General features: G+C 36.7%; 1 protein-coding gene across 1 annotated transcript; it reads left to right on the top strand.

Moving 5' to 3' along the window:
* LOC133854147 (uncharacterized) lies at nt 1-26,799 on the top strand. The gene is made up of 23 exons (XM_062290206.1): nt 1-224; nt 965-2,044; nt 2,794-2,909; nt 6,165-6,373; nt 9,661-9,780; nt 12,382-12,510; nt 12,629-12,754; nt 13,015-13,070; nt 13,177-13,276; nt 15,017-15,134; nt 15,299-15,505; nt 15,723-16,047; nt 17,431-17,524; nt 19,924-20,032; nt 20,125-20,390; nt 20,479-20,603; nt 20,973-21,207; nt 22,866-23,054; nt 23,180-23,466; nt 24,223-24,424; nt 24,515-24,754; nt 25,751-25,836; nt 26,403-26,799. Exons 2-23 carry the CDS (start codon nt 1,194-1,196, stop codon nt 26,560-26,562), a joined length of 4,350 nt encoding a protein of 1,449 aa, XP_062146190.1. The 5' UTR covers nt 1-224; nt 965-1,193; the 3' UTR covers nt 26,563-26,799.
* Nucleotides 26,800-26,890: the final 91 nt, after the last annotated feature.

Here is a 26,890-nt window from a genome sequence, read left to right on the forward strand (position 1 = left end):
TAGAATCTCGCACTTCGCTGGCTTTTCTCCGCTCATTCCTCTACACTGATATAAAGAACGAAAAGCAACGAAAAGCAAAGAGACAAAGCACAGACCATTTCTGACCTCCACAGATGAGTCTTAAAGTTTCTTAGAGAGAGAGAGAGAGAGAGAGAAAAGCGAAGCTTCCTGTAGATTCAGTGGAATTTTCCGGTGATTACTCTCTGTTTCTCGGTGGCCGAACGGTAAAGTATCTTACTCTCAGTCTGAAGATTTTGGAATTTGATTTTTGCTATGGGTGTTTTGATTTTTCTTAAGTGCGCGAGATTTTGGTGTTTTCGTCGTAATTCCGTGTAATATTTCTTTATTTTCCGTGGTCGAAATGTAAAATTGGTAATTGAAATGGTTCAATGGAAAATCGATACGTTATTGTAACCACTTGCTCTAATTTTTTATTTTGAGAAACTGTGATTTTAGCTTTCAGTAAGAAAATTATAATTGAGCTTATTTTTATGTATGTGCGCGTGTGTGTATGTATGTATATTGTGCCTTTAGAAAGATCAACAATGGCTTTTGAATGTCGGTTATTGCATGAGTGATTGACTAATTATTTAATACATTTATGCGTGACTCTTTCTTTTTCCTTATGGTGATTTTTTTTTTTGTTTTCTTAATCACTAGTGTGTGAACCATGAAACTGAAACTTATTAAATAACAGTGTTATACATATTGAATTGTGGTTGATTCTTGTAAATGATGATTGAAAAGCAAAGAAAATGCAGAAAACATTTGGCCAAAAGAACTTGTTGATTATATATATATGTGTGTGTGTAACATTGGTCCTTAAAGTTTCAATTCACAATCTCATGCTTTGTACTGGTTGCAAGTTATATTCTCTAGACCAGATAGAGAGATTATATTGTTTAGTTACTGCTTGATTTTTCATATTCTAATTTGCAAAGTTATTTCTTGTTGATGGTCTTAGTGCCAGGATTGAAGACGTTGTGCTGTAGGAGTGGTAGTGTCAAGAAACAATCCCTGTTTCTGAACAACTGGGGGATTTAATGAATGCTGAAGATGGTTTGAAGTAACTTGATATTTTACAGATAAATGCATGATGTACTACCTGTTGAGACTGAGTTGGAAACCAAGATTAAAGTGAAATTTTATAAGAGTTTGACAGGAATTCTGATTTGTAATTGTCTTGAGTGGTGATGCATCCTTTGCTAATGCATGGTTACCTTTGTTGGTGCATTCTGTTGGGGCATCTTTATGTGTCCGCCCTTAGTCTTGGTTCAGGGCAGTATAGAGTAAGGGGATCTGGGACAGAAGACTGGTTGCGTGATTTTGGTTCAGCTTCAGCTTTAGGTGATGATTCTGAAAGCAGCATCTCTAAACATGTCAAAAGATCAGTCTTTTCATCCCCATACAATAAGTCGGTATCTTGTGAGGACTTGGAAGGGGTTGGCTCATTTGATACGACCTGCCTGCTAAACTCAAATTTGTATTTGAATACTGATCTTTACATTTATGGTACTGGAAACCTAGAGATTCTCCCACATGTTTCAATTGAGTGTCCTATGGAAGGCTGTACTATTGTTTTTAACATGTCTGGCAATGTTAAGGTGGGTCAACATGCAACTATTTTTGCTGGTTCTGTAGTATTTTCTGCCTCCAATCTGACCCTGGAACACAATTCTTCTATAAATACAACATCCTTGGGTGGTTCACCGCCTTCTCAAACTAGTGGTACACCAGTTGGCTATGATGGTGCTGGTGGAGGGCATGGTGGCCGAGGTGCTTCCTGCTTGAAAAATAATCTGACGAAATTCTGGGGTGGTGATGTTTATGCTTGGTCATCTTTGTCTGAGCCCTGGAGTTATGGGAGTAAGGGTGGCGGCACATCTGCTGAAAGACCATTTGGCGGGAATGGTGGAGGATGTGTTAAGATTCTTGTGAAGGAAATTCTATATTTAAATGGATCTATAACAGCAGAAGGTGGGGATGGAGGAGCAGAAGGGGGAGGAGGATCTGGTGGAAGTATCTTTGTACATGCTGTAAAGCTGTGAGTACAAAATTGGTGCTAATGCCTATTGAATTGAAAACCAAAACCTACATCATGAAACTGGATTGTTGGTTCTCACACAATTACCATGCATGCACACACTCCACAGATAATATACAACCTTCAAATATAGAAATCAAATATTTGAATAGAACTCTGAAAACGTAGCTTATATTGATATTAATAGCTACCAGTTATAAGTGTGAAGCTTCAAGTATCTGGCCTTCTCTTTGCCCTTGTAGGTGATGAATGCAATATAGGAGTCTCTAATTAGGACAGACTAGGGAGATTCAATCTGAGGTCTCCTATTTGCATTGAAAAACTCTGTGCCTATAGTAGCAGCAAGCAAAATGGGAGCAGACCCTTACAGAACAAACATTCAGACGTTTAATGTTTTTATAAATGCTGTCTGCTTATAGAATAATATGTTTTGATAGGTAACAAATTCTTTTAAAAAGCTAGTGGAACAAATACATCAGGAGGCTTACAAAGTATTTGAAAGCTTGTAAACTTCTACCAATACATACTTTCTTGGTGTAAATAGAGTAAGATAGATTTTACTCCAGATCTTTTGATTTTTGGATATCTTATATTTTTTTCAAGAATGTTGCCAAAGATGAATGATATAATATTTTTTGTTGCACTCATTTCATTACAATGGACCTATATTTTAGTTGTGGATAAGGAATTTGTTCTTTTCATAGTTATAAATTTTTTGTTGACTGTTTCTCTCATGTTCGATTGTGTAGGAAGGGATATGGTAGAATAAGTGCAGCAGGTGGGAGGGGCTGGGGTGGAGGTGGCGGCGGAAGAATATCTCTAGATTGTTACAGCATACAAGAAGATGTAAAAGTTACTGTGCATGGTTTGTACTGCTCACAAATCTGTATCTGGTAGTAGAAGCAACGATTAGTCAACTGCTAAATATTTCATTTTTACGTAAGAGTCTCAACTTGCTTTATAGATCTGAATTGTTAGACGACAAAAATTGTTAACGGGGATAATTTGTTCGTTGGAAAATTATTTTTGGCTGCATAATTATATTTAATAGTTACTAAGTTGGCGGGATTGATGCTACTTCGCCTCAATGTGGAAAGGTAACTCTTATAGGGCACCATAGAGTCTGTCCAACTTCTTCTAATTATTTTAAGCTGATGTGGTATCTTCTTGATGTTAATTTTAATGAGTAAGATGCATCACTCTGAGATGAGTTTTCATTGTTGGTGTTCTAGTTTTAATGGCAATAAAGAGCTCATATGAGCCTTCTCTGCATTTTGATTTAAATGATAGGTTATAATCGTTGATAAATATTGTACTATTCACCAATACATTATTTGGGGAAGGTGCTTGATCCTGTCCACGTTTCTGGAAAAAGTCTGCAACTTTAGAATTATGATTTGGCTGAATATTTCTTGGGTTAAATTAATAGGAAGGTAAATATGTTAACCCCAAGTGTTGTTGTTTTTCTTGCAACATTCCTTTGCCCCTATCATGTCATCAGCTTGGACTAATTTGTTTCTAGTTGTATTTTCTCTAGTTACGTTATGCACAGCCATTGATTCACATACATGTATAGACGTACTGACACGTGCTCGTCACATACACATATGCATGTCTATGAATCAAAGAAACACAAACTTCATTGAATGGAGTAGAACAACAAAAGGCAGGAGAAGACATGCTATGTCACCAATTAGCAGGCTTTGATGCCAATTATCTCCACAACCATCCAACCAGTCTCCCCAAAAGTGAACAATTAAGTGGACTATCGCAACCAGTTTTCTTTACATTGCTACAGAACATCTTAGGTTTCATATTTCCATCTATCACCTGTAGCTAGGGTGGGTTTCTCTAAACTTTCAAAATCCTCTGTTCCAAGCAGTCCTTATTGCCAGAGCAGGTGTCCTGTGCCACCTGCCTATGACTTTGATGCGGTGAAGTTCTTCCTTTGTTCCTGCTTCTTCTTGTGGTTTTGCATAAAATGTCCCACATCCTTCTGTCTTCTTCTGCCATCTTTCAGTAAGAAGAAATTGTTGGGACCTTCACACTGGTTCTCCCTCGCTTCTAGCTATAGCTTTGTCTTTTCTCTGCCTCATGTTAATTTGTTAATTTCTGTTCCAAATCAAAACGCTTCTCTTGCGGCAGCTCCTCTGCTGCTCTCAGAACCTGAATTGCCATGCCCTTTGGTTGAAGTAGATTATCTTGTTCTCTTTGCCACAACTTGTAACTACTACTTAGATTGCTCTGGAGTATGGCATGATCGGCAATATGTTTTAATCTCATGTAAGCCTCTACTCCTGCATTACTTTCATTTAGTTATGCTGCCTCCCATCGATTTCTTTGGTTTACTCTTTGAGGTTTTTCTTAATTAGGATCTACTCTTGCCAAACGCTTCTTTATTGGTGTCATTCCTTATTAAGCTTGTTGGTCCGAATAGTTGCATTCTTGTGCTTCTGGTTAAAGAAACTGGTCGTACATGTTTTCAAGTAGCAGCAGTGGACACAATGAATGGCACATATAGTTATAGCTCTCTGGGTTCCTTGGACTTTCTCCCTAGAGGTAAGGCAAATCTTGATGAAATGAACAATACCATGATATCAAAGCTTAAAAAAAAAAATAAAATAAAATAAAATTAATTCATACTTGAATTAGTGTTTTGGTTCTAAATGGCACAATTATCAATGAAAAGAAGAAAGGCCAAAGAACTTCCTAAGGTGCTATTCATTCTATTTTAAAGGTTGAGATGACTTTTAATAAGAATTTTGTTTTACTTTTTTGAAAAGGATGCATGTAGTTTGAGAAGATGGTCAAAGTAAATGTTTCTACTTTTGGAAAGTAGATATGTATCTTGTGATTTTCTAAAGAGGAAAGCAAGACATTTAAATTGGGATGGAGGGAGTATATTTTAAATATGCAGTCACACACAAATTAAAATATTCTAGCCTGGTGGCAAGGCCTCTTTGGTGTGATACGGGAGAAACCCATGTTTTATGCTATGCCATTGGCATCTCAACATTACCTTGCAAGAGAAAATTTTAATATTACAATGTTACACGTTTAATTACTTATCAGGAAAAAAAAATGGTTCACGTTTAATTTGTGTTAAAATCAGCTATACTTCGTTATTTGTCTTAGAAATGAAAGTTTTTTAATCATCACTTGCTATAAATATTAACTAATAATTTATATTCTTATTTTCTATTTATCTTTAGAATCTTTGAGTTGAGGAGGACTTGAGCGATGGACTTGCTTATGAAATATGAGGTATAACTTAATAGACGTAATTAAATGCTAGCTGTTACATCATAGGAGACTTATTAACTCAAAAGTATCATAATGTTAGCATCCAAGGGTCAGAGGGAGAGAGAAATTAGGGAAGAATTATGAGACCAATGGCTTGGATATTACCTGTGGTTTGAGTAGAAGCAGATTGAACCACAGAAATGATTGGCTGTAGCTTGATCTTGCAAGATTGAAGTATTGGTTGTGGGAGAAAGAATTGAGCATAAGGTTGCACAACAAGCTGGAACAAACCCTGCAGTTTATGAAAAAACTAATGAGTGGCTGAAGTCTTCAAGATGTGAGATAAGGATAGGTATAGAAATCAATTTTGTAAGGAAGATGTTGATACAATTTTCGGTGTCTCCAGTAAGATCTTGACACTGTTACAGCATTCAAAAGACAGCCAACAGCATGATATATCTTTTGATCAAGAAACTCTTGACAGGAGTGTTTCAGTTCCGAGATCAAAATCAGTAATGTTGATGGCTATGCTGATGCCCAAATATGTTCGTTGTTCACAAGTATTTGACTACATTGATGATCACTATAGTTGTATTTGAGGCCATGCGAAGGCCTGAGGGTGATACCATATCTAAGTTCTGTCTAGTGGGTACTAAACATGTAATATTTTGCTGGCTAATATATATCCATTTTCATTTCCTTCAGTATTTGTTTACAATTCATGAACAGCTTGCTTATGTTTAAAGTCACTATTGAACTATATGTAAAATGGAAAAAGCCTGCTTTGCTTAGAGCGTACTTGTAATTTGTAAGTATTACTTTTAGAAAGATGGGACTTTCTACAGTGTATATTTTCTTTTCTCTTTCTTGGTCTCAGGTGGTTTGAGTATTGGCTGTCCAAGGAATTCTGGAGCAGCTGGGACATACTTCAATGCAGATTTACTGAGTTTAAGGGTTGGGAATGACAATGTCACCACAGAAACTGAAACCCCTTTGCTTGATTTTCCTATCACCTCCCTATGGTCAAATGTTTTTGTGGAGAATAATGCAAAAGTTTTAGTTCCTTTGCTTTGGACCAGAATTCAGGTTTCCAGATCTGTCTCCCTCATAATTTACATATTTGTGACTCTTTAAATGTTCTTTTTCTAATATTTGTGAGAATTGATGTGGCTGGATGGTCATATTCCATTCATATGTTTATATCTTTCTTTTTCTTCTTCTTCTTATTATTATTATTTATCCGTGTAGTATCTGCTGAAAATGCGTGCTTCATATATGGTTGCAAAATGCACGATGTGGAGATTAGTGCTGTTAATATGTAGTTCTTTGTGGGATATCTCTCTGTGCTTGGACAACATTATCATTGAATCTTTTCCTATATATTCTTCTTGCAACAATAACCGGAGCACTAAAGCATCCGAACTGAATTGTTGCTTGATTTTTGGTTTACAGTCCTTGTGCTTAATCTCTCTTTTGAAATTGTCCTAGATTATCTTATATGTTTCACTAAAACTAAACTTATAATGTCTGGTTTTTTTGGTGTTCTAAGCTGTATATAAATATTATTGACATGCATTCTTCTTGTCTTTCAACATATAATAAGTTGATACCTCACCAAGTTTTTGTTGATAACCTGTTTGTAACTTGACATGTGGCCCAATAAAGAATGCCCATGCGGAGTTGTTCTTGGGACTTGGTATATTAGCATAAGATAAACATATCAGTAATTAGGTTGTCATATCTGTAGGCAGAATCTCTGTGATATGATTGGTGGAGGATAACCATGATTTTATAAGGGTTCTGCAATCATTCCTTTGTGCCATTATAGAACATTGGCCCTCAAGAAGTTTCAAAGCCTGATTGAGAATTTCTGTCGTAATTGACAGTTTGTTTTTGATGGGCTACTGTCATCAACTCCTAATAGGCTGGGTTTTCTTCTGGGAGCAATCCTGGATGAAGCAGAAGTGAGAATGTTGATTTTGGTTTCTTGTCTATCTCAAGTAGAGGCTGAGCCGAGTAAAGCCTAGTCTCCAAGTTCTTGATCTTAGCTCGTTAAAAGTAATGAAGCCCAAAGATTGAAGCTTGGGAGCTCGCTGAATGCTCACAAGTTCAACTTGTTTTATTTGAACCTAGCTTGTCCACTTCAGGTTCCCATCACTGACATGGCAACTCATTCACCTGCAAACCACCAACCCACTTGATGGGCTAAATTCCAGCTACAAGCACTAATGAAAAATTCCAGTAATTGGGGAGCTTTTAATAGAGTGCAGACTCCCCACCTTTTCATATTCTATTGATGCCAACCCTGAACATCATTGAAGTCCTTATAATGATATAAAGTGATGCCGATGAACTGCTTATACCCAATTTAATGCCCATAGTCCCACATAAAATATTGACTTAAGTTAAAAAAACAGTCACCTGCAGAATATGTAGACCTTGTATGTATGACTTATGAAGCAAGCTGGCTCACGAGATTGATGAGCTGAGCTCAAGTGAGTTTGGACTTCATTGTTGTGATGAGCAATGGCTTGTTTACTAACCAAGCAGGGCAGCTTTGATCTTGGCTCAGTTGCAACCTTAATTACAAGTCACTTATGAGAAAAGTTCAGTAAGAATAGCCATCATTTTCCTCTAATATCACTGTCTTGTGTGAGGCATGCCATAGAAAATAATGGTCCAATGTATTGGAAACAACGATTTTGAATAGGATATTACTAATCAGTTGTATGCATGCCCTCGATTTTCTTGAATTATATTGCCACTGTTAGTTATGTCTTTGTGTTGGCATGAAAACGAATAATGGTACTGTGTGCTTTTAATAGCCGATTTAGATTCTATGGAGAAGATGGAAAAGTGTAAGTACTATTGGGTATACTAGCTTCAAACTTGGTTATCTGGTCAGAATAGGATTGGTAGGCATGGTTAGGGAGGCATGTAGATATTTGGAACGATTTTGGATGTGGTTCGATCAGTGCTTTCTAATTTATCTGTCTATAAGGGATTTGAAAGCTTGGCTTCTTTTGGCTCAAATTAAATATTGGGGAGCATTGAGAATTACATCCCCTGATTGGTGAAGTAGAAGGCTATTTTGTTTGGGACTCATGTCAGCCAAGTACTTTGTGAGGTTTATATAAATCACACTGGAGAGATTTTCTTGGGAACATTGTTTTAAGGTTGAGCTCCTAACACTTCTATGGAGCCTCGAGAGCTTAATTGATGGAGGTTCGTTGAGACAATGTCTATGTACACTTCTAGGGTATAAGTTAATGAAAAATCATGGTAATGTTTAATATAATTCAATGTGATTTAGTTAATGCTGAGTATTTTGAAATACTCTCAAATTTCAAAGGAGATTTCATACATTGCTTGTTGTACGAAAGGGTTGTTTGTTGTTATATCCTTCTATGGTGTCCTGGTTCGTAACAAGGGCGGTCTTTTCCCGTAGAAGAGTATTTGGGGGACTAAGGTTTCTTTAAGGGTGGCTTTCTTTGTTTGGTCGGCGGCCCTCAGGATCCTTACCATTGACAATCTTAGGAAGTGGCAGGTCATTGTGATTGATAGGTATTATATGTGCAAGAGGAATGGAGAGTTTGTTGACCATCTTCTTCTCTATTGTGAGGTTGCTTATGCCATATGGAATATTTTTTTAGGTCACTTTGAGCTGTCTTGGGTTATGCCAAGACGAGTAGTTGACTTGTTCGCTTGTTGGTGGACTGTTGGTAGCACTCGGAGTGCGGCTGTGTGGAAGATTGTGCCCCCTTGCCTCTTGTGGTGTCTTTGGAGGGAATTGAATGACATGAATTTTGAGGACCGCAAGAGGACGATGAAAGAGCTTGAGTCTTTTTTCTTCTATACTCTTTATCTTTGAACTACTGCTTTTGGTTTCTCTTTGGAGCTTAGTTATCATGATTTCCTTGTTATTTTTTCCCCTTCTAGCTAGCTAGGTGTTTTCTCATGTATATTTCATATGTACCTAGGAGCGCCTTAGTTAGTAATATTGGGGAACTTGGAAGTGAATTTATTCCTGATAGGGGTCTTTTCCTTCCACTGCTAGAGCACAGTGATACTCATTCTGCCCTAGAATCAGCCAAGGCTGGAATTCTTGTTGAATTCTTATCATGTTAGATATTTTAACTAGTATATATCATAGTCGGATAGTCTCTTTACTTATCAAAAATATATTTATATAATTGTTTCTATAGTTTAAATTCTACGTGTGTTTCTTGTTACCGGAGTAGCGCTTTTTTTTTTTAATGATATTTTGATTACTTATAAAAATAAAAAATTGTGCCGGAGTTGATCTATCTGTTAAAAATTGCTTCTCGTGAAGCTTAATTTGTAATATCTTTTTTAATTCTTTGTTTGTGAAGGTGAGAGGCCAAATTAGTCTCTATCGTGGAGGGACCATTGTCTTTGGATTGTCTGAGTTTCCAGTCTCTGAATTTGAGCTTGTTGCCGAGGAACTTTTGATGAGCGATTCCATCATAAAGGTATGTTACGTTTGAGAATTTTCTTTTGTTAATTTTAATACTTGTATTGTGCACTAAGCATCTTACTCATTTAGAACCGAATAGAAAAATAGTATCCTTGTAAGATGACCCATTTAGTTAAGACGTGAGACTTCTTTATGTTGAGTTTTTTTAGCCAACCAAGCTTTTTATTTTTTCGGGTAGAATTGTCATGTGTTTTGTCCATCTCTTTTTCTTTGATTTGCCATTATAAGAAGAGTAAAATAAAACTCCATATGGTGCTCAATGTCTAAAGCTATTTTTTTGTGTACTTGGAGTCAAATTGTTTAAATTTGTTTGTAGACGGCATGATTGTTGGAACTGGGAACCTATAAGATGTACTAGACATATATAGAAAATGCCTCTGCGAGAGTATGTTTACTTCTATTAGATTTGTCTCTGCTTGGAAACTTGAGTTTCCAAAATCTTATGGTTTGGAAAGCCATGCATGGATATTTTGGCAACCTGTGACGCTTTAATAAAGGAATGCTGCATCCAGCTGACATGGTGACGAAGGTGATATTGTCACATAATGAGTTCACAACTAGGTCTATTAGGGCAGTAGCTTGGCGTTGGAATCTCAGGTTGTGTCAGAACTTAGTCAGAAAGTTTTGGGAATTGTTTGGTAAAAGGAACTTTGACAGGTTGTCCCTTACTGGATAAAAGCTTGGTGTGATTTCTGGGAATAGGAGTGGTCAGGAGGGAGCTAAGGCATTGAAGGCAGACTGAGTTAATTCAGCGAATCAAGTTGAATCATGTGCAGTTTGTGATGGACTAAAAATTTGCCATTGGCTCTACAAATTTGTCTTTGAAATAGTTGCCTGCAATATTATCAGAAGCTTGCATAGAAAAGATGATGGTTTTATCATCACGCGTTCTAAAGCAACACTTCGCTGATTGCTTCTCAAGCAGGGGCCCGAAAAGTTGTTTTTTTTTTTTTTTTTTAAATTATTATTATTATTATTATTTTTTATGTAAGATGTTCTGGTTATCCAGTGGCTCACATGTTTGCCAGTTATGCTTTTTCAGTGAAATTCTCAAGGTGTGGTATGGACCCCTCTATGCCTTGAGGACATCTTATGAGTGTGTGACAGGTCATATCTTTGTCAAATTTGAATAAATACATGTCTGTATTTGTGTGTGTGTTTCTCTCTTGTAAAGGCTAACCTCGTAGACTTATCTTTCTTCACTTGACATTTGGCTGCTCTTCCCACTCTTCTCCTACACATCCACAATCAGTTCTCTCTTTCTGAAATCCGCCAGTTTTTTTTTTTATTATAGAACTTTAACCCAGTTTTACCTGGTTTATAGTGCTTTTATAAGGTTTCTTACCAACTAGAACCATTTGTTCATGGATTTGGGTACAAAAAGAATAAAGTTGCTGGATTTTGTGAGGGTTTTGTCAGATAGTTTTCAGTCCTAGACCTTGGCTGTAATATTTGACAAAATATGCTTGCTAAATTCTGGCATTGTTTCTGCTATCAAAACTTTTTTGTTTTCTATTATTTTGCTGTTTATTTATGGGAATTCCATGGGCAATCTGTATCTCCAAAAAAAAAATTAAAAAAAAAAAATTACTTCTTCCGTCATTAGAAGACATTGGAAAGTGAACTGGGAAAATCAATAGGATGAAAAATAATATTGAAGTTTCAACTCAGTACATTGGAAGATTAGCTTTGGAGGGCCTGACATTATGTTCAGGTTGTGGTTTTGGAAGCTTTTGAAAATGACTGAGAGGGAAGAATTAAAAAAGAGGACTTGCTTTTAAAAAATTTACTTTTAGCTGTTCAAACGCCAGCACATTTAGTGAAAAAGGAGTTTTGGAATAGGATCCTCTCCATTTTACTTGAAATGGAGAGGAGTCATTTCATGGTCTAGATTTTATTTGTTTCATCTAATGGTGTATATGATACTACGTGGTGGATATGTTGCCATGTCATTTACAAATTTTAAATTATGTGGCATCACATATACCCTTAGATGAAACAAAATAAAATCTTGGCCGTGAAATGGCAATCCTTTTGTCCCCAAAAATGTGGAGCCATTGCTAACCTCCATAAAGCATGTTGGGCTCAGAATTCTCCTTGTATTCATAATCTAACCCTTGTTGGTCGTGGTACATTGGAAGGGATGAGTATTAAAAGCTTAATTTGTTGTGCAGATTAATATAACTTGTCATGGATATTCTTACATTTTTCTATTTCCTTCAATCACTTTAAACTGCTAGGAGATTATAGGGATGTCATTAGCTTGTTATGGTGAATGTCCAAGTTAATTTTTCTCATAATTTTTCATATGGCTATAAGAATGTCATTATGTTATGACAGATTATTGCAATGAACAGTTCTGAAATTGGGGGTACAGAGAATACATGATTTTCCCTTGCAAGTAATTTTTTTTCTTTTTTCTTTTTCCTTCTTCCTGCCCCATTTAAGAAACCCTAAATACTGCCTCTGTATTTCTTCTATTTTTATTTTTTTGGGGGGGGAAAACACCCTAGATTTTATTAGTGATTTTAGCTCTTAGAAGGTACATGTCATAGTTGGAATTGAGGTCTAAAGTACTTCTGTTTTATACCTGAAGGTTTTTGGTGCATTTAGAGTTGCCATCAAAATGTTGCTCATGTGGAACTCCAAAATTCAAATTGATGGTGGCGGAAATACTGTTGTCACTGCTTCTGTCCTTGAAGTCAGGAATCTGGTTGTTCTAAGGGTAAAATAGTTTGAACTTCAAGAATATAGCTGATTACTGTCCCTTGTCTGTTAACATATATCTTCTTTGTGGATCTATTCAAAATAGAGGACCAACTCTCCTTCATTGTTTTTTGCAGCATTACTCTATTATTAGTTCAAATGCAAACTTGGGTGTATACGGTCAGGGATTGCTGAAGTTGTCTGGTCATGGTGACACAATCAAAGGCCAGCGACTTTCCTTGTCTCTTTTTTATAACATAACTGTAAGCCATCAACAAAAAATGTCTCAGTATATTTAGTATTTTTTTGATAATAGCTATCTGGGGAAATGTTGATTTTTCTTTAGTTCAATCTGGCATTAATTCCCATTTGTAAATTTGTGATCTTTTGCAATGCTGTTACTAGAATTTTTTCTTTTACTTCATTTCCATTTTTTTTTTAATTTTGTAATTTATTTGTAATTTATTTGATTACATGGATTTTCATTGGGCGAAACTGTTTCAAAATTCCTTGCACATTACAGGTTGGCCCAGGTTCTTTGCTTCAAGCTCCATTGGACGATAATGCCAGTAGAAGCTTGTGAGTTTAAAACTGTGATTCATTATTTAGGAGTTCCAGGTTGTTTCTTTGATTCAGCATCTTTGAAAATAGTCTAAATATTTATATGTGAATACTTTTCTTGTAGGGTGACGAAGTCCCTTTGTGAGAGTCAGACATGCCCAGTGGATTTAATAACTCCGCCAGATGACTGCCATGTCAATTATACACTCTCCTTTTCACTTCAAGTAAGACTCAGATTTCAATTACGTTTAACTTTATTGTCAATCAAATATTGTTGTTAGGAAATTAATGCAATGGAAAATTCTTGGCCAAATGGCTTGGTTACAGAGTTCTGATATTGCTTGCTGACAATCATCGTCAAACACCTTACCCCCTAAGTCCTTAACTAGTCTGGGTCAGCTCCGGTTCTACCATTCAGTGCATTTTGCTGCAATGTGTGCTTTGATGTTTTCACTTCTCAACAGTTAGCACACAACGTGAATGTTGTGTACTATCTACTCTTTTTTCCCCCCTGTTCTGTCATTGGTTGTCCTGAAGCTTTGCCTTGGAATTTCCCGACATAGGGTTTTAACATAGTAATTGTTTGGTTATAAAATGAATACAGTCCAAATTAAATGCTGCTTGTTTGTGAGGTACTTATCATTGTGGTTCGGTATGACTTTCATTTTCCACCTAATACATAAGGAGTATATGAGAGAAGCACTGGATTACTTATCAAAAAAAAAAGAGAAGCACTGGAAACACAAAAGTAATTAAGGTTAAATTTAATTACATAGGGAGTAGACAGGAGAAGCGCTGGAAACACCAAAGCTTATTAAAATCTGAACTTAATTAGATCTAGAAGTTCCAGTCGAAAAAGGGCCTTTTCAATATCGTCTTCAATTTAATTACATTTGGAGTATACAGGAAAAGCACTGTAAATACAAAAGTAATTAAGATTTAAATTTAATTAGATCTAGAAGTTCCAGAAAATGACGATCATGAGTTACTAGTAGCTGTCAACCAGTCAAAAAACAGCATTTCCAATGAGATTTCAATGCCTTAAATTTCCTTGCTGGATTAGGATCGTCTACAATTATCTGCCCGAAGTGTAGACGATTCGGGCAAGTGATTGTGAGAAATCACTTATAGGACCCACCTAACCGAGTAAGTGGTTGGGCAGTCCAATTTTTATTTGATTAGGTGAGTCGCACAAGCGGTTTCTCACAATTACCTACCCGAATCCTCTACAATTAGGGCAAATAATTGTAGACGATCCTGATCCCATTTTGTTCTAGCCAAATGCACCTCGTAAGGCAATAGGGATTACATTGCAAAACATTTTGTTTTGGTGTTCATCAATACCACCTTTCCAGCAAGTCAACAAATCCACTATCATTGGATTTGCTGATAGTGGCTTTCTCAGTCAAATTTGCATGTTTTTTATATAATTGGATTTGCTTGAAATCCTTTATTCATTTGCATCATGCTGTCTGGTTTGGATTCTTTGATAGATGATCATCTTAAATTTAATCATGTATGATGTTGCTTTATCTTCTGCATCTTCTCTTGGGACCCATCTATTCTACTCCTTGCATAAGCATAACTTGAAGATTGGACTCATTGTGGTCTCTTCTGCACTATTTTCATGATAGTGTGAAGCATTTTGCCTTGGCAACACATTCTACTGTGTTTACCCAACTGGTGCCATTATGTTCGTGTATAATCAAGGGACTGGTGATACTTTGAACCAAGTGTGGATATCTAGAGTCAGTTATGATCCATGCTTTTGGGCCTATGACCCATCTATTGTTTGGGTGCTGGTCTTCATTATCTTCCCAATCAGATTTTGTTTTGTTGCTTCTTGTGTCTTTGACATCTTGCCTGGAAACTGTTTTTTATGACAAGTTACCACGAGAAGATCAATTTGTAGCCTTGCATGTAGCATTATTTAAAAAGAAATGGTTTCTTTTGACCCTTGTCAGATCTGTCGTGTTGAGGACCTTCTTGTGAATGGACTTATCAGAGGAAGTATTATTCACATCCACAGGGCGAGGACTGTCATTATTGATACGGGTGGCATGATTACTGCTTCAGAATTAGGTAAAAAAGTATATTCCAAGTATCACTGTCTTTAGATTGTTGTCTCCTTCCCCTTTTGTTTCCCTTCTTGCAATGTTGTCATGCTAACAATTTGTTGATTTCTTGGAAAAAGGAATCACCATATATATATTATGCTTTTAATAGACCCAAGTCCTTTTTTTCAGGATGCAGTGACGGTATTGGAAAGGGAAACTATTCAAATGGAGCCGGCAGTGGTGCTGGACATGGGGGCAGAGGGGGCTCTGGGAATTTCAACGGGAGGGTGAGCAATGGGGGTAACAAGTACGGTAATGCTGATCTCCCCTGTGAATTGGGAAGTGGAACCGAAGGCCCTGATCAGTCATATGGACATGTTGGAGGCGGGATGATAGGTAATGTTTCTACAAGTAACACAAGTTTAGTCACCGAAAAGTTCTCCTTGGGTTTTGATTATGTAATGTAAATGGGGTGCTCTGATGTTTAAAATTAATGAGCAGCCACCTTTTTATCCTTTTCTTTTCATGCATCATGACTTTACATCAATCAACATGTATTCTCTAACATTATACCTAGATCATGTTTACAAATTCAAGTTTCATGTTTTACTAGTAATGGGATCCATCCAGTGGCCACTTGTAAGGCTTGATGTTTATGGATCTTTGAGGGCCAATGGTCAAAGCTTTGGTAGAGGAGCAACAAATCGCAATGGTTCTTTGCTTGGCGGACTTGGTGGAGGTTCTGGTGGGACAGTCCTCCTTTTCCTTCAAGAGCTCCAGCTTTCAGAGAACTCATCTTTATCTGTTGTTGGGGGCAATGGTGGCACTCTAGGTGGGGGTGGAGGTGGGGGTGGGAGAGTTCATTTTCACTGGTCTAAGATAGATGTTGGAGACGAATATACCCCAGTTGCAAGTATAAATGGTTCCATAAGCAGTAGGTATGCATATTATTATTATAATGATTTTCATTTCAGGAAATAAATTTTAAATCATCCATGTACTTGTGCTAACAAATCTGTGAATATAGATATTTTTTTTAATTTCCTTATTAACTGAAATATGTAATGCACATTGGGTGATGAACCTGTTTCAACATACTATTCCATGTTATTCTATTACTGGACTGCACAATAGTATGCATCTTATATATTATCAAATTCCACGGTCCTTCACTTAGTGTGCATACTCGTAAAACAAGTAATAGAAAGATTACTTCTTTTTTGTTGTAGAGACTTAATTAGAATGCCCTTTTTCTCTTCTAAAAATATTGTCCGCCATTTATAGTGGAGCAATATGTGATATAAATTTTAATTGATTTTTATAATAATTTCAGAATATCTGTAGTTTTTACTTTATCTGTTATCAACATGGACATTGGGTGGTCACTAGTGCATTGAACTTCATGTACCCCTGGGTATACTGAAACTGCGCCTATTTAGGCCAAGCTGGCATCTTGTCCATTGTTGCCTTGACTGCACAGTGTTTATTGAACGCAATTTTATGCAAAGATCCCAGCTTCTGTGGGCCACATAAACAGGGAAGAACAATATGCACAGTTCTCAACTTGAATTTCTCCAAATATGGTAACATTCTTTTGAGCCAAATTGTGCTATTTAAAGGGAAGTAATCATGGTAATTAACTTATGCACAGAGGAATTTAAATCTGCGACCTCATGTACCACCCCATAATTGTGGGGTTCGAAGTGCCATTAGACACATAGGTCATTGGCTTTTTCTTTTTCTTTTTCTTTTTACTGAAGGTTGTTTCCCAGAAGGAAAAAAAAAAATTATCATATTTTTTGAATGAATATTTCATGAGTATTTTTTCTTGTACAAGTAATGTTAGTGTCAACTACATGCATAATTTTTCTGAGCTAATCAATCAGGATTAAGGTGTAATAGATTTGATAGAATTGCGCATGTGCATGCATGCACAATCATATGGTTTGTCAGCCAATATTGAGTTTTGCAGTGTGATAAATTCCAAAACTAGAAACATTAGAACCATCACAACAATTAGGGATTTATATACTATCAAAGAATAACGGCTCCACTTTTGAGCAAGTGAAGCATTAGTCAACAGGTAATACTGAAAGGCCAAAATAGATTCGGTTTTCTGCATCAGCTTAGAAGAAAATAGCTGCTTTTTGAGATGCTCAAGTCTTTTATTCATTTATGCATTTTTTCTACTAAGTTCTCTCCATTCAAACCCTTTCCTCTAATCCTGAACATGTCATCTTAGAGCTCTTTAATTTGCTATCTTGAAAATATGAATTTAGGACCCACTCAGGTAATAACAGCATGTTACTTGTGTCTAACAGCGGAGGTGCTGGGGACAATGGTGGTCTTTATGGGGAGGAGGGTACAGTTACTGGAAAAAAATGCCCAGAGGGCCTCTACGGCACTTTCTGCGAGGTATGTCCTTTGTCCCCCCCCCCCCCCCCCCCCCCCCCTTACATTCTATAACGTTAAGGAAGATTTTGCAAGATCTTTCCAGATTCCTAAAGAGTCATAATGTTAAAACCTGTTATTAACCTATCATAATAAAGAGCTTTTACGGTGGAAAGCTTCAGTTTATTGATTTTTAAATTTCAAATGGTAGTTTTGTGGAAATTTGTGTATACTTCTATTTGCATGAGTTTCCTCCATTTCCAATAAAATATATTGCTAATTATCAAAGAAAAGAAAATATTGGAAAGTTTGGTGTATCTTCACTAAAACATTTTTGTTGCTGAACAGAATTTTGTGCTGTAAAATTCATATCTACACTCAGGCTTATTGTCATAGAGTACCATCAAATGGATATGGGAATAGCCTGTAACTACTCATCCGTAGGTAAGTAGGTAACTATTACAGGTTTATAAGGTTTAAAAAAATGAACAGAAAAAGAAGGAAAAGGTCCCTAAACGATGCTATGTAGAGAATATCACAAATATTCAAGTGCCAGATGATCCCTTCTATGCATCACGGGCTCAAGAAAACACCTCAGATGTTTAATTCCAACTAAAAAAAATGGAAATTTATATTTCATTGCTCTCACAATGAATTGATGAAGAGGGCAGACTGCATCTTTTCACTTGGAGTTCGTGCTATGCTTTACCTTGACACATACATTTCTGCAATATTTGGATTCTCACTCCTCCATGTCACCTGATTACATGCAATGATACTACAATAATCTTGATTTAAAACTCTAATTCTTGTGGTTACTAATTCAATGTTAGAGTGTTTAACTTCTATATAATGATTTAGTAGTCTAAATGATATGCACCATTTTGAAGCATTCTTCATGTACATGAAAATCTGTTCTGAGTTGACACCACTATGAACCCAAACATAGTTGCAGCCGTATTAATGAAACCACTACACCAAGGGTTCATTTCATTTGTGGAAGTATAAGAAATGTCTTACCGATTTACACAACATGAGGTCTACTTGTTAGTTATGTTGTAGATTCTTAAAAGATTCACTAGAATGAGGCTACTATGTAAAATGACAAATGTCGGGACAAAATTGAGATCTTGTACTCAATGTAATAATCTATTTGGTTTCAACCATGAGACACTAATTAATCAAATGAAAGGATATGACTTAATTGTGACATCCCAGAAAGTAAGTTCCACATTGGGTAGATGGATTTTTAATATTGAGTGGGTTGATTATAAAGGTGCTCACTAGTGCTAAGTCCCACATTAGTTATTTACTAGGTAAAATTGAGCTTTATAATTGATTCTAGGGAGCTCCAATTGTAACTTGACAAGTTCTTTTAGAGTGATAGTGTAGATGCGACTAGTGTTTTTCCGGGGTCGTTACAAAAGCTTAGGGAAAAACCTAGTCATATTTGCACTATTATTCCAAAAGGACTAGTCAAATTACATTTGAAGTTCCCTAGAATCACTTATAAAACTTAGCCTCATCTAGTATAGAACTTAGCACCCATGAACACCTTTATAATCCACCCACTAAATATGGGCAATCCATCTCCCCAATGTGTGACTAACTTTCTAAGCATTACAATCTCCCCCACTCAAATCCTTGACGTCCTTGTTAGGGTCCATGTCATGCAGCACCACATTGTGTTACTAAGTTACTCTGATACCATTTAAATTCTCACTTATCCCAAAAGTTTAATTTGATAGGAAATAATTGATTTTATCATTTAGTGAGGCTCAACATCTAGAATATTTAATTGAAATGGGAGTTGAATGATAGAGATAAGGTTCGAAATCAGGACTTTTGCTCCGATACCAATTGTTGAGGGCTTAACCATTAATCTAAAAGCCCTAAGATTGTTGGATATTGATTTGGTTAAACCCTTAGGATCATAATGTTCAACCATGCTTTCAAATTCGACATCCACAACGGCTTACTCTATCGGCACTGACCCGATGGTAGCCCTTTCTCTTTTGACAACTCCACTACTCATTAACACCTTTATAACCACCCACTCAATGTGAGATTTTTATGGGGTGTCACAACTTAGCTTACTAGGCTAAGTGGAGTATATTTCATCTTAACTTGCCATGAAATGGGGATAACTTTTTTCATGTGTTTGGAAATATTTATATTTATGTGTAAACATGTCAGCATGTGTAGTAACCATTTCATATTTGTAAGTGTTATTGAGTAATTATAAATGTTTTCTTTTTACTTCTCACGCCATATACAAGTTTCGATATTGCCTTTGATTGATTGTACATGTCATTCTTATTGTACTTATATAAATAAAAAATGCCATTCTTATTGTTACATGTTTGGACTTGTGAACTAGTCTTGGTATGTTAAAAAAGTTTGGATAATGCAATATCATGTAGGAATGCCCTATTGGCACTTACAAAGATGTTGGGGGCTCTGATGAACGTCTTTGCACACCATGTTCTCTTGATCTTCTTCCCAATCGCGCTAATTTCATATATGTGCGAGGTAATATTGATAACTGCAATTTGACTATAAACTCTCTCTCTCTCTAAATTTTCTTTGGGCCAACATCTCACTTGAGGTTTCACTTTCCTCAGGAGGAGTTAGTCAGCCATCTTGTCCCTATAAATGCATATCTGACAAGTATAGGATGCCAAGTTGCTACACACCTCTTGAGGAGCTGATATATACTTTTGGGGGGCTCTGGCCTTTTGCACTTCTGTTGTCATGCATTTTGGTGTTTCTAGCTTTGTTCTTAAACACTTTGAGAATCAAAGTAGTTGGATCAAGTTCTTATCATAGGGAAAATTCAATTGAACACCATAGTCATCGCCATTTTCCTTACCTTCTTTCTTTATCAGAGGTACATTGGTGATTATAATGAGCATTCCTTTGCCCAAGTGCATATTTCTATGAATATGATTTGTTTATCATATATGTTTTAAACCTAGGTGCGGGGAACCAGAGGCGATGAAACTCAAAGCCATGTTCATAGAATGTACTTCATGGGTCCCAATACTTTTAGAGAACCGTGGCATCTTCCTTACTCTCCTCCCAATGCAATTATTGACATTGTGTAAGAAAAAATTTCAACTTAGAAGGGAATATGGTGGCATAATCTGGTTTTAATGTCGTATTATAATATTTCTGAATGGCTTGTCTTAGTAATCTCAGCCAACTGCTTGATACTATTTATTTGGGACTTGAACTTTTATTTTGGTGATATTGACTATCAAAAGAAACTATAATTTCTCTTTTAGCATCATGCTATTGGCATATTTGTTATTCTGAGATACACTTCTTATTGACACATTTTGATTAAACAGCGGTAGAACCGTAGAAACTAAGAAGCCCATAACATAGGATGGGTAATATTATATCAGCATCATTCTGTTTCATCTTGTCTCGCAAATTTATCTATTATGTGCACTGTCTTGGTCTGCAGGTATGAAGATGCATTTAATAGATTTATTGATGAGATTAACTCTGTTGCTGCATATGATTGGTGGGAAGGGTCAGTTCACATCATACTTTCAGTTCTTGCATATCCTTGTGCCTGGTCCTGGAAGCAGTGGCGACGAAGAAATAAAATTCAACGCCTTCAGGAATACGTGAAGTCTGAATATGACCACTCGTGTTTGCGCTCATGCAGATCTCGAGCTCTATACAAAGGGATGAAGGTTTGACTTATTATGTGTTTATTATTGTGGAGTCAATTTATTTTTGTTGTATCTATTTCAATCAAGTATTTTCAAACTCCTATTAGAAGCATCTCTGATGTTAACTAAGAACTCCCAATTAATAATACTGGGTTTATAAATCAAGGCTGGTGGATTGGGCATTCGTAATGTTATTAAGTTCAATCATGCCTTATTGGGGAAATGGGTTTGGAGGTTTTCTCAGGAACGCGATGCGTTGTGGAGATCGGTGATTGAGGTGAAGTATGGGAGTGTGAGGGGAGGTTGGTGTTCACTACCGGTGACGGGACCCTATGGTGTCAGTGTTTGGAAGTTTATTCGAAGGGGGTGGGATAATTTTGCGAAGTATTTGCGTTTTGAGGTGGGTGATGGGTCTCATATTCGTTTCTGGCATGATGTATGGTGTGGGGATAAGCCTCTCAAGCTCTATTATCCAGCTTTGTTTACTATCGCGCGTTCTCCTGATGCTTGGGTGGTGGATAACTTGTGGGTGGTAGGAGGTGTGACTCATTAGAATGTTCTCTTTACGCGCTATGCTCAGGATTGGGAGGTGGAGATGGTGATGTCCTTCTATGAACATTTATACTCTATTCGGGTTTGGCATGGGGAGGTTGATAGGGTGGTGTGGACTCTTTCTAAGAGGAGGAATTTTGAAGTGAAGACTTTCTATAGAGCTTTAGTTTGTCACGAGGCGGCTTCTTTTCCGTGGAAGGGTATATGGCGTGTTAAAGTTCCAAAGCGGGTGGCGTTCTTTGTTTGGACTGCGGCTTTAGGAAAGATTTTAACTCATGACAATTTACGTAGGCGTGGTATTGTGGTGGTAGAGTGGTGTGTTATGTGTAAGAAGCATGGGGAATCCGTTGATCACCTTCTTCTTCATTGTGAAGTGGCTCGGGTTGTTTGGAGTTCTTTTTATAGCTTGTTTGGGGTGGAGTGGGTTATGCCTAGTAGTGTCTTGGAGTTATTGAGTGGGTGGGGTACTTTGTTGGGTCGTGGTACTGTTAACCGGATTTGGAAGCAGGTTCCTTTATGTGTTTTGTGGGGCCTGTGGCGTGAGAGAAATTTTAGGCTTTTTGAGGATGTGGAGGTTCCGGTGGGGGTTCTTTGTAGAAATGTGCTTCATATGTTATATCTTTGGGTGTCGGTGCATAGCCCGGGTAGTATGTCGTTTGCTGATTTTTTACTTTCTTGTTCGTTCATTTCCTATAATTATGGGCTCTTTTTGTATACTTCCTGTGTACTAGGGTTGCGCCCCTTTGCGCTTTTTAATGAATTTTTACTTATAAAAAAAAAAAAATAATACTGGGTTTATAGTGTTCACAACAATAAGTGCTCACAACCTCAATGTTATCTGCAAGCTCTTAGAAGTACAACGGCACCATTAGTTTATTGATTTTTAGCAATTATCCGGTGGAGTATTCTTCCTCAGGTGATTTTGGCACCCCAAATGATTTTTAGCAAGTCATCTCCTCCCTCAGTCCTGGACAGTAAGCAGACGATTGCATGTGTTCCTAATCCTCACTAGTTTATAAAAAAATAATGTTTATAAATCCCTTCAAGTATGGATTTCCTTTCAGTTGTGAATGTCATACAACTTCGTTTTCTTTATCATGTCTTTATATGAGTGGACATCGATACAGGTTGGAGCAACACCAGATTTGATGGTGGCATACATTGATTTTTTCCTTGGTGGTGATGAGAAGCGTTTGGACATGGTATCAATTATACAGAAGAGATTCCCTATGTGTATTATTTTTGGTGGAGATGGTAGCTTTATGTCACCTTATAATCTTCACAGTGATACATTGTTGACAAATCTTCTTGGCCAGGTCTCTTGGTTCTTTATGATCTTTTAAGTAGCTTCAAAACTTTTTTTCTTTTTATTTTTTTCGGTAGCTCTGAATATCATTTTTAATGTTATATCTGACAAAGAAAAATGTATTTTGTTACCCAGCATGTCCCAGCAACTGTTTGGACTCGTTTGGTGGCTGGTTTGAATGCTCAGTTAAGGACAGTGAGGCATGGATCCATCCGTTCTGCACTTATTCCTGTGATTAACTGGATAAATAGTCATGCAAACCCTCAACTTGAGTTCCATGGGGTCAAAATTGAGCTGGGATGGTTCCAAGCAACAGCTTCTGGTTACTATCAGCTGGGTATTTTGGTAGCTGTTGGTGACTATTCGTTTCACCATGTTCACCCACCCGATTTGTTGGACAGAAGTAGTGATGAATCTCCAAGGTAAATTTGAGAGTTGTGCTGACGAGATTGCTTGAACAGGAGTATTTACCGAGACTTCATATACATCTTGCAGCTCTGATTTTGTGCATGTCAAGACTAATATGGCATAAATTGTCCATCTTCTATTTAAATTTTGTAGTGCACATCCTCTGTGTCAGATGCATGCAACTAGCAACTAAGTATGTGTTACTTACCTATTTTCTTGCTCTGATGAAGAAGGATAGCTTTGCTTTCTGTATGCCATGTACCCTACGTCTGAAACAATTTTGTATGCTGTGTTGCTGAGAATTAGTAATGAGGATGTAAAATGTTGATAAATCTGATTAGTCTCCCTTATTTGGAAAAATGAGGATAAAAGAGAATAAGAAAAAGAAATGTTGTGCACCCTCCAAAACGAATTAAATATCAATTATGTTAGTAATGCCATAAAATTAGTCTAATTACTGTATGCATGCCGATACTATATTCCACACTACTTACCTGCATGGCTCAACATTTAGCAGAATGGTTGCCAACCGTTGCATGTTGGGATAAGGCACTTTCCATCAATGTATAATGACTCCTGTAGATGTAGACTTCTAACTTCATTATTGTCATCTGTTGTTACGATATGTAGCAATTTTTCTCTCCTTCTAGTCCCTAGTGACTGCAACAATAATTAGTATACGTTTAATTATTGATTCTTTAGTCCTGTATATATGTTTGTTAGTCCTCCATCATTAACTTGTTTGATCATTTTATTGATTAATATTTCAGGCAAAAGGTTGCGTGTCCGAGAAAAAGTCTTAAGCAGCAAACTTTGGTGTATACCGGCCATGCATTATCTCTTAAAAGGATAACTGGGGGAATTAATGGAGGACTTATAAATGAGGCTACGTTGAAATCTTTGGATTTTAAAAGGGAATTTATCTTTCCCCTTTCTCTCTTACTGCACAATTCAAGACCTGTTGGTCGTCAGGTACTCTGATATGATACATATTTCACTTCTACAGCTTTCTGAGTAATTTGCTACTGTTCATCATCTAATACTTGATATTTCTGTTTACAGGACGGCCTGCAGCTGCTGATAACTCTCATGCTTTTGGCAGATCTTTCTGTTACCCTCCTTATGTTGCTTCAGTTCTATTGGATATCTCTTGGGGCTTTCCTTGCTGTGTTGCTCATTCTTCCCCTATCCCTACTTTCTCCCATTCCAGCTGGCTTGAATGCCTTATTCAGCAAAGAAGCTAGAAGAGTTTCGCTTGCTCGTATCTATGTGTTGTGGAATGCTACATCTGTATCTAATATTGTAAGTTATGCCAAGTGCGCAGTAGAATTCAAGAAACTTACCAGTTGCCTTTTCTGTCTTTTCTTCTTTATTTTTCTTATGTCAGTGCTAGTGAGAAGCAACTTAAGAAATTACTTTTGGACTTATCTTATATTCAGTATGGAAAAAATATTAACCACAAGCCGCATTGGACCCCATCATGATTATGTTCATAGGATAATTATCCTCATTCTCAAGGAAACTACCTCTGTGAAACTCATGTCACGACGTCCTATAATATTATTTTATGGAAGTTACCAATATATAAGTTTGGCTAAATTTTTGACATTTTTCATCGAAATGAATTTCATGCTTTGTATAGTTTGTGGTATAAGCTACTCATGCTTCTTATTATTATAGCATAATGTTAGATGACAAGTAATGTAATTTTGTATAGTTGAGAAGTTCACACACCAATACTCTCAGATTAAACAGTGTATTGCATAGGGAGGGAGTTCTGGATGCTTGGATCAAGCCATGAGAGCCTTAAAATTTGTTACTGTTATTTTCTATTGTTTGAGACATTTTTTTCACGTGTACTAGCCTTTGGACACTACCCCTTTGTCAGAAATGTGAGTCAGTCCAAAAAATACAGTTGTATGATTACAAACTTTCAATTTGAGAGGTTATAGTTCCGTGAAAATTTATTGTACTAAATCTACAAGCTGATTTGTACAACAAAACTATGCTGTTTAGACAACTCGATTTTTTTTGCAATATCTACTTGGTACTCTTGATTCTTTGATAGTTTCCTATTTTTGTCACTCCAAAAGGACTGCAATTCTGCAAAAGGAGAAATTGTGCCCAAAGCATCTCTGATGGATGTAAAATAATTTGGCACTTTCACTGCTATGATAGATTATTTGTTTAGTTCTAAACATGGTTTGAAAAAGGCTTAAATCTTTAAATAATATTGAAATTCATCTGGTCATATCAAATATCTTTGCCAGCGTCATGAGATTAATTCGTTTTCTGCAGGCTGTGGCTTTCATTTGTGGCGTTTTCCATTATGGATTTTCTTCTTTCCAGCCTCCTGAAGAGCGAAGTTCGTGGAACACTAGAAGGTGAGCCTTTCAACATCACATTGACAAATAATCTTTAGCAAACAACTGAAATTGCTTGTTAAATCACAATCAAGATCTAGGAAAGCATCCCAGGGCAGAAATAGCTTTCCTTGTTCTAGTATCTTTCAAAAAATTACCTGTTTTAGCAACACGTACAGTCTGCAACCTGATTCCTTTCTGTTAGTATGATGAATAAGAACTTGTATAAGTACTTTACATAAGGCTGCACTGTTACCCTAAAATATGGGCTTTTTTTTCTAACGACCCTTGATAATCACGTGAATCACACACAAGGATGAAACGCCACGGAACCAGGATTTCTCATCGGGGGTGGGGCCAAAGCATGATTTTTAAGGCCCGTATATATAAATATTTTAAGAGAAAATTTCAAAACTGGGGATCCTAGCTCCCCTGTTTCCATTCCTGCATGGGCGAATTAGTAGCCGGAAGGATCAAAGTGTACTTTTTTCTTAAAAGATGATCCAGCTATGTTTAGGTGTTTTGGCTTTCTTCTTTCTTGGATTTGAATTCTTTTAGAACTTCATTTATCTTTGGTCAAATGACAGGGAAGATGATAAATGGTGGCTTCTGCCAACCATCCTTCTGCTATTCAAGTCAATACAAGCTCGTGCTGTTAATTGGCACATTGCAAATCTAGAAGTGGAAGATTTTTCCCTGTTCTGTTCAGATCCAGATACTTTTTGGGCTCACGAGCCAAGTTCATGAGGTAAGAAGAAAGAGGTATTGCAATGTGACTATAAATCTCAGCTTCTTTTTTATGCCGCGGGTCAGGAAATAGGCTTCATCTTCTGCTTCGGCAAAGTTATAGCTTTTCTGCATTGTAAATATTTTCCAAGTTATGTAAAGGAGATAGAGGATAGGTTCCATAGTTCATTTCTCACAGAAATTGCTCCAATTTGATAATATTCTATTAATATAAAAATTTTGGCCTCTCTCTTTCTCAACTTCATGAAATTGTTCTTCATGGTTTACAGGACATTATGTTATGATTTGGAGTGTTGCTAATGGTACTGCAATTTTTACTATAAGTCTC

Source organism: Alnus glutinosa, chromosome 13 (genome assembly GCF_958979055.1).
Source record: "Alnus glutinosa chromosome 13, dhAlnGlut1.1, whole genome shotgun sequence".
NCBI lineage: Eukaryota > Viridiplantae > Streptophyta > Magnoliopsida > Fagales > Betulaceae > Alnus > Alnus glutinosa.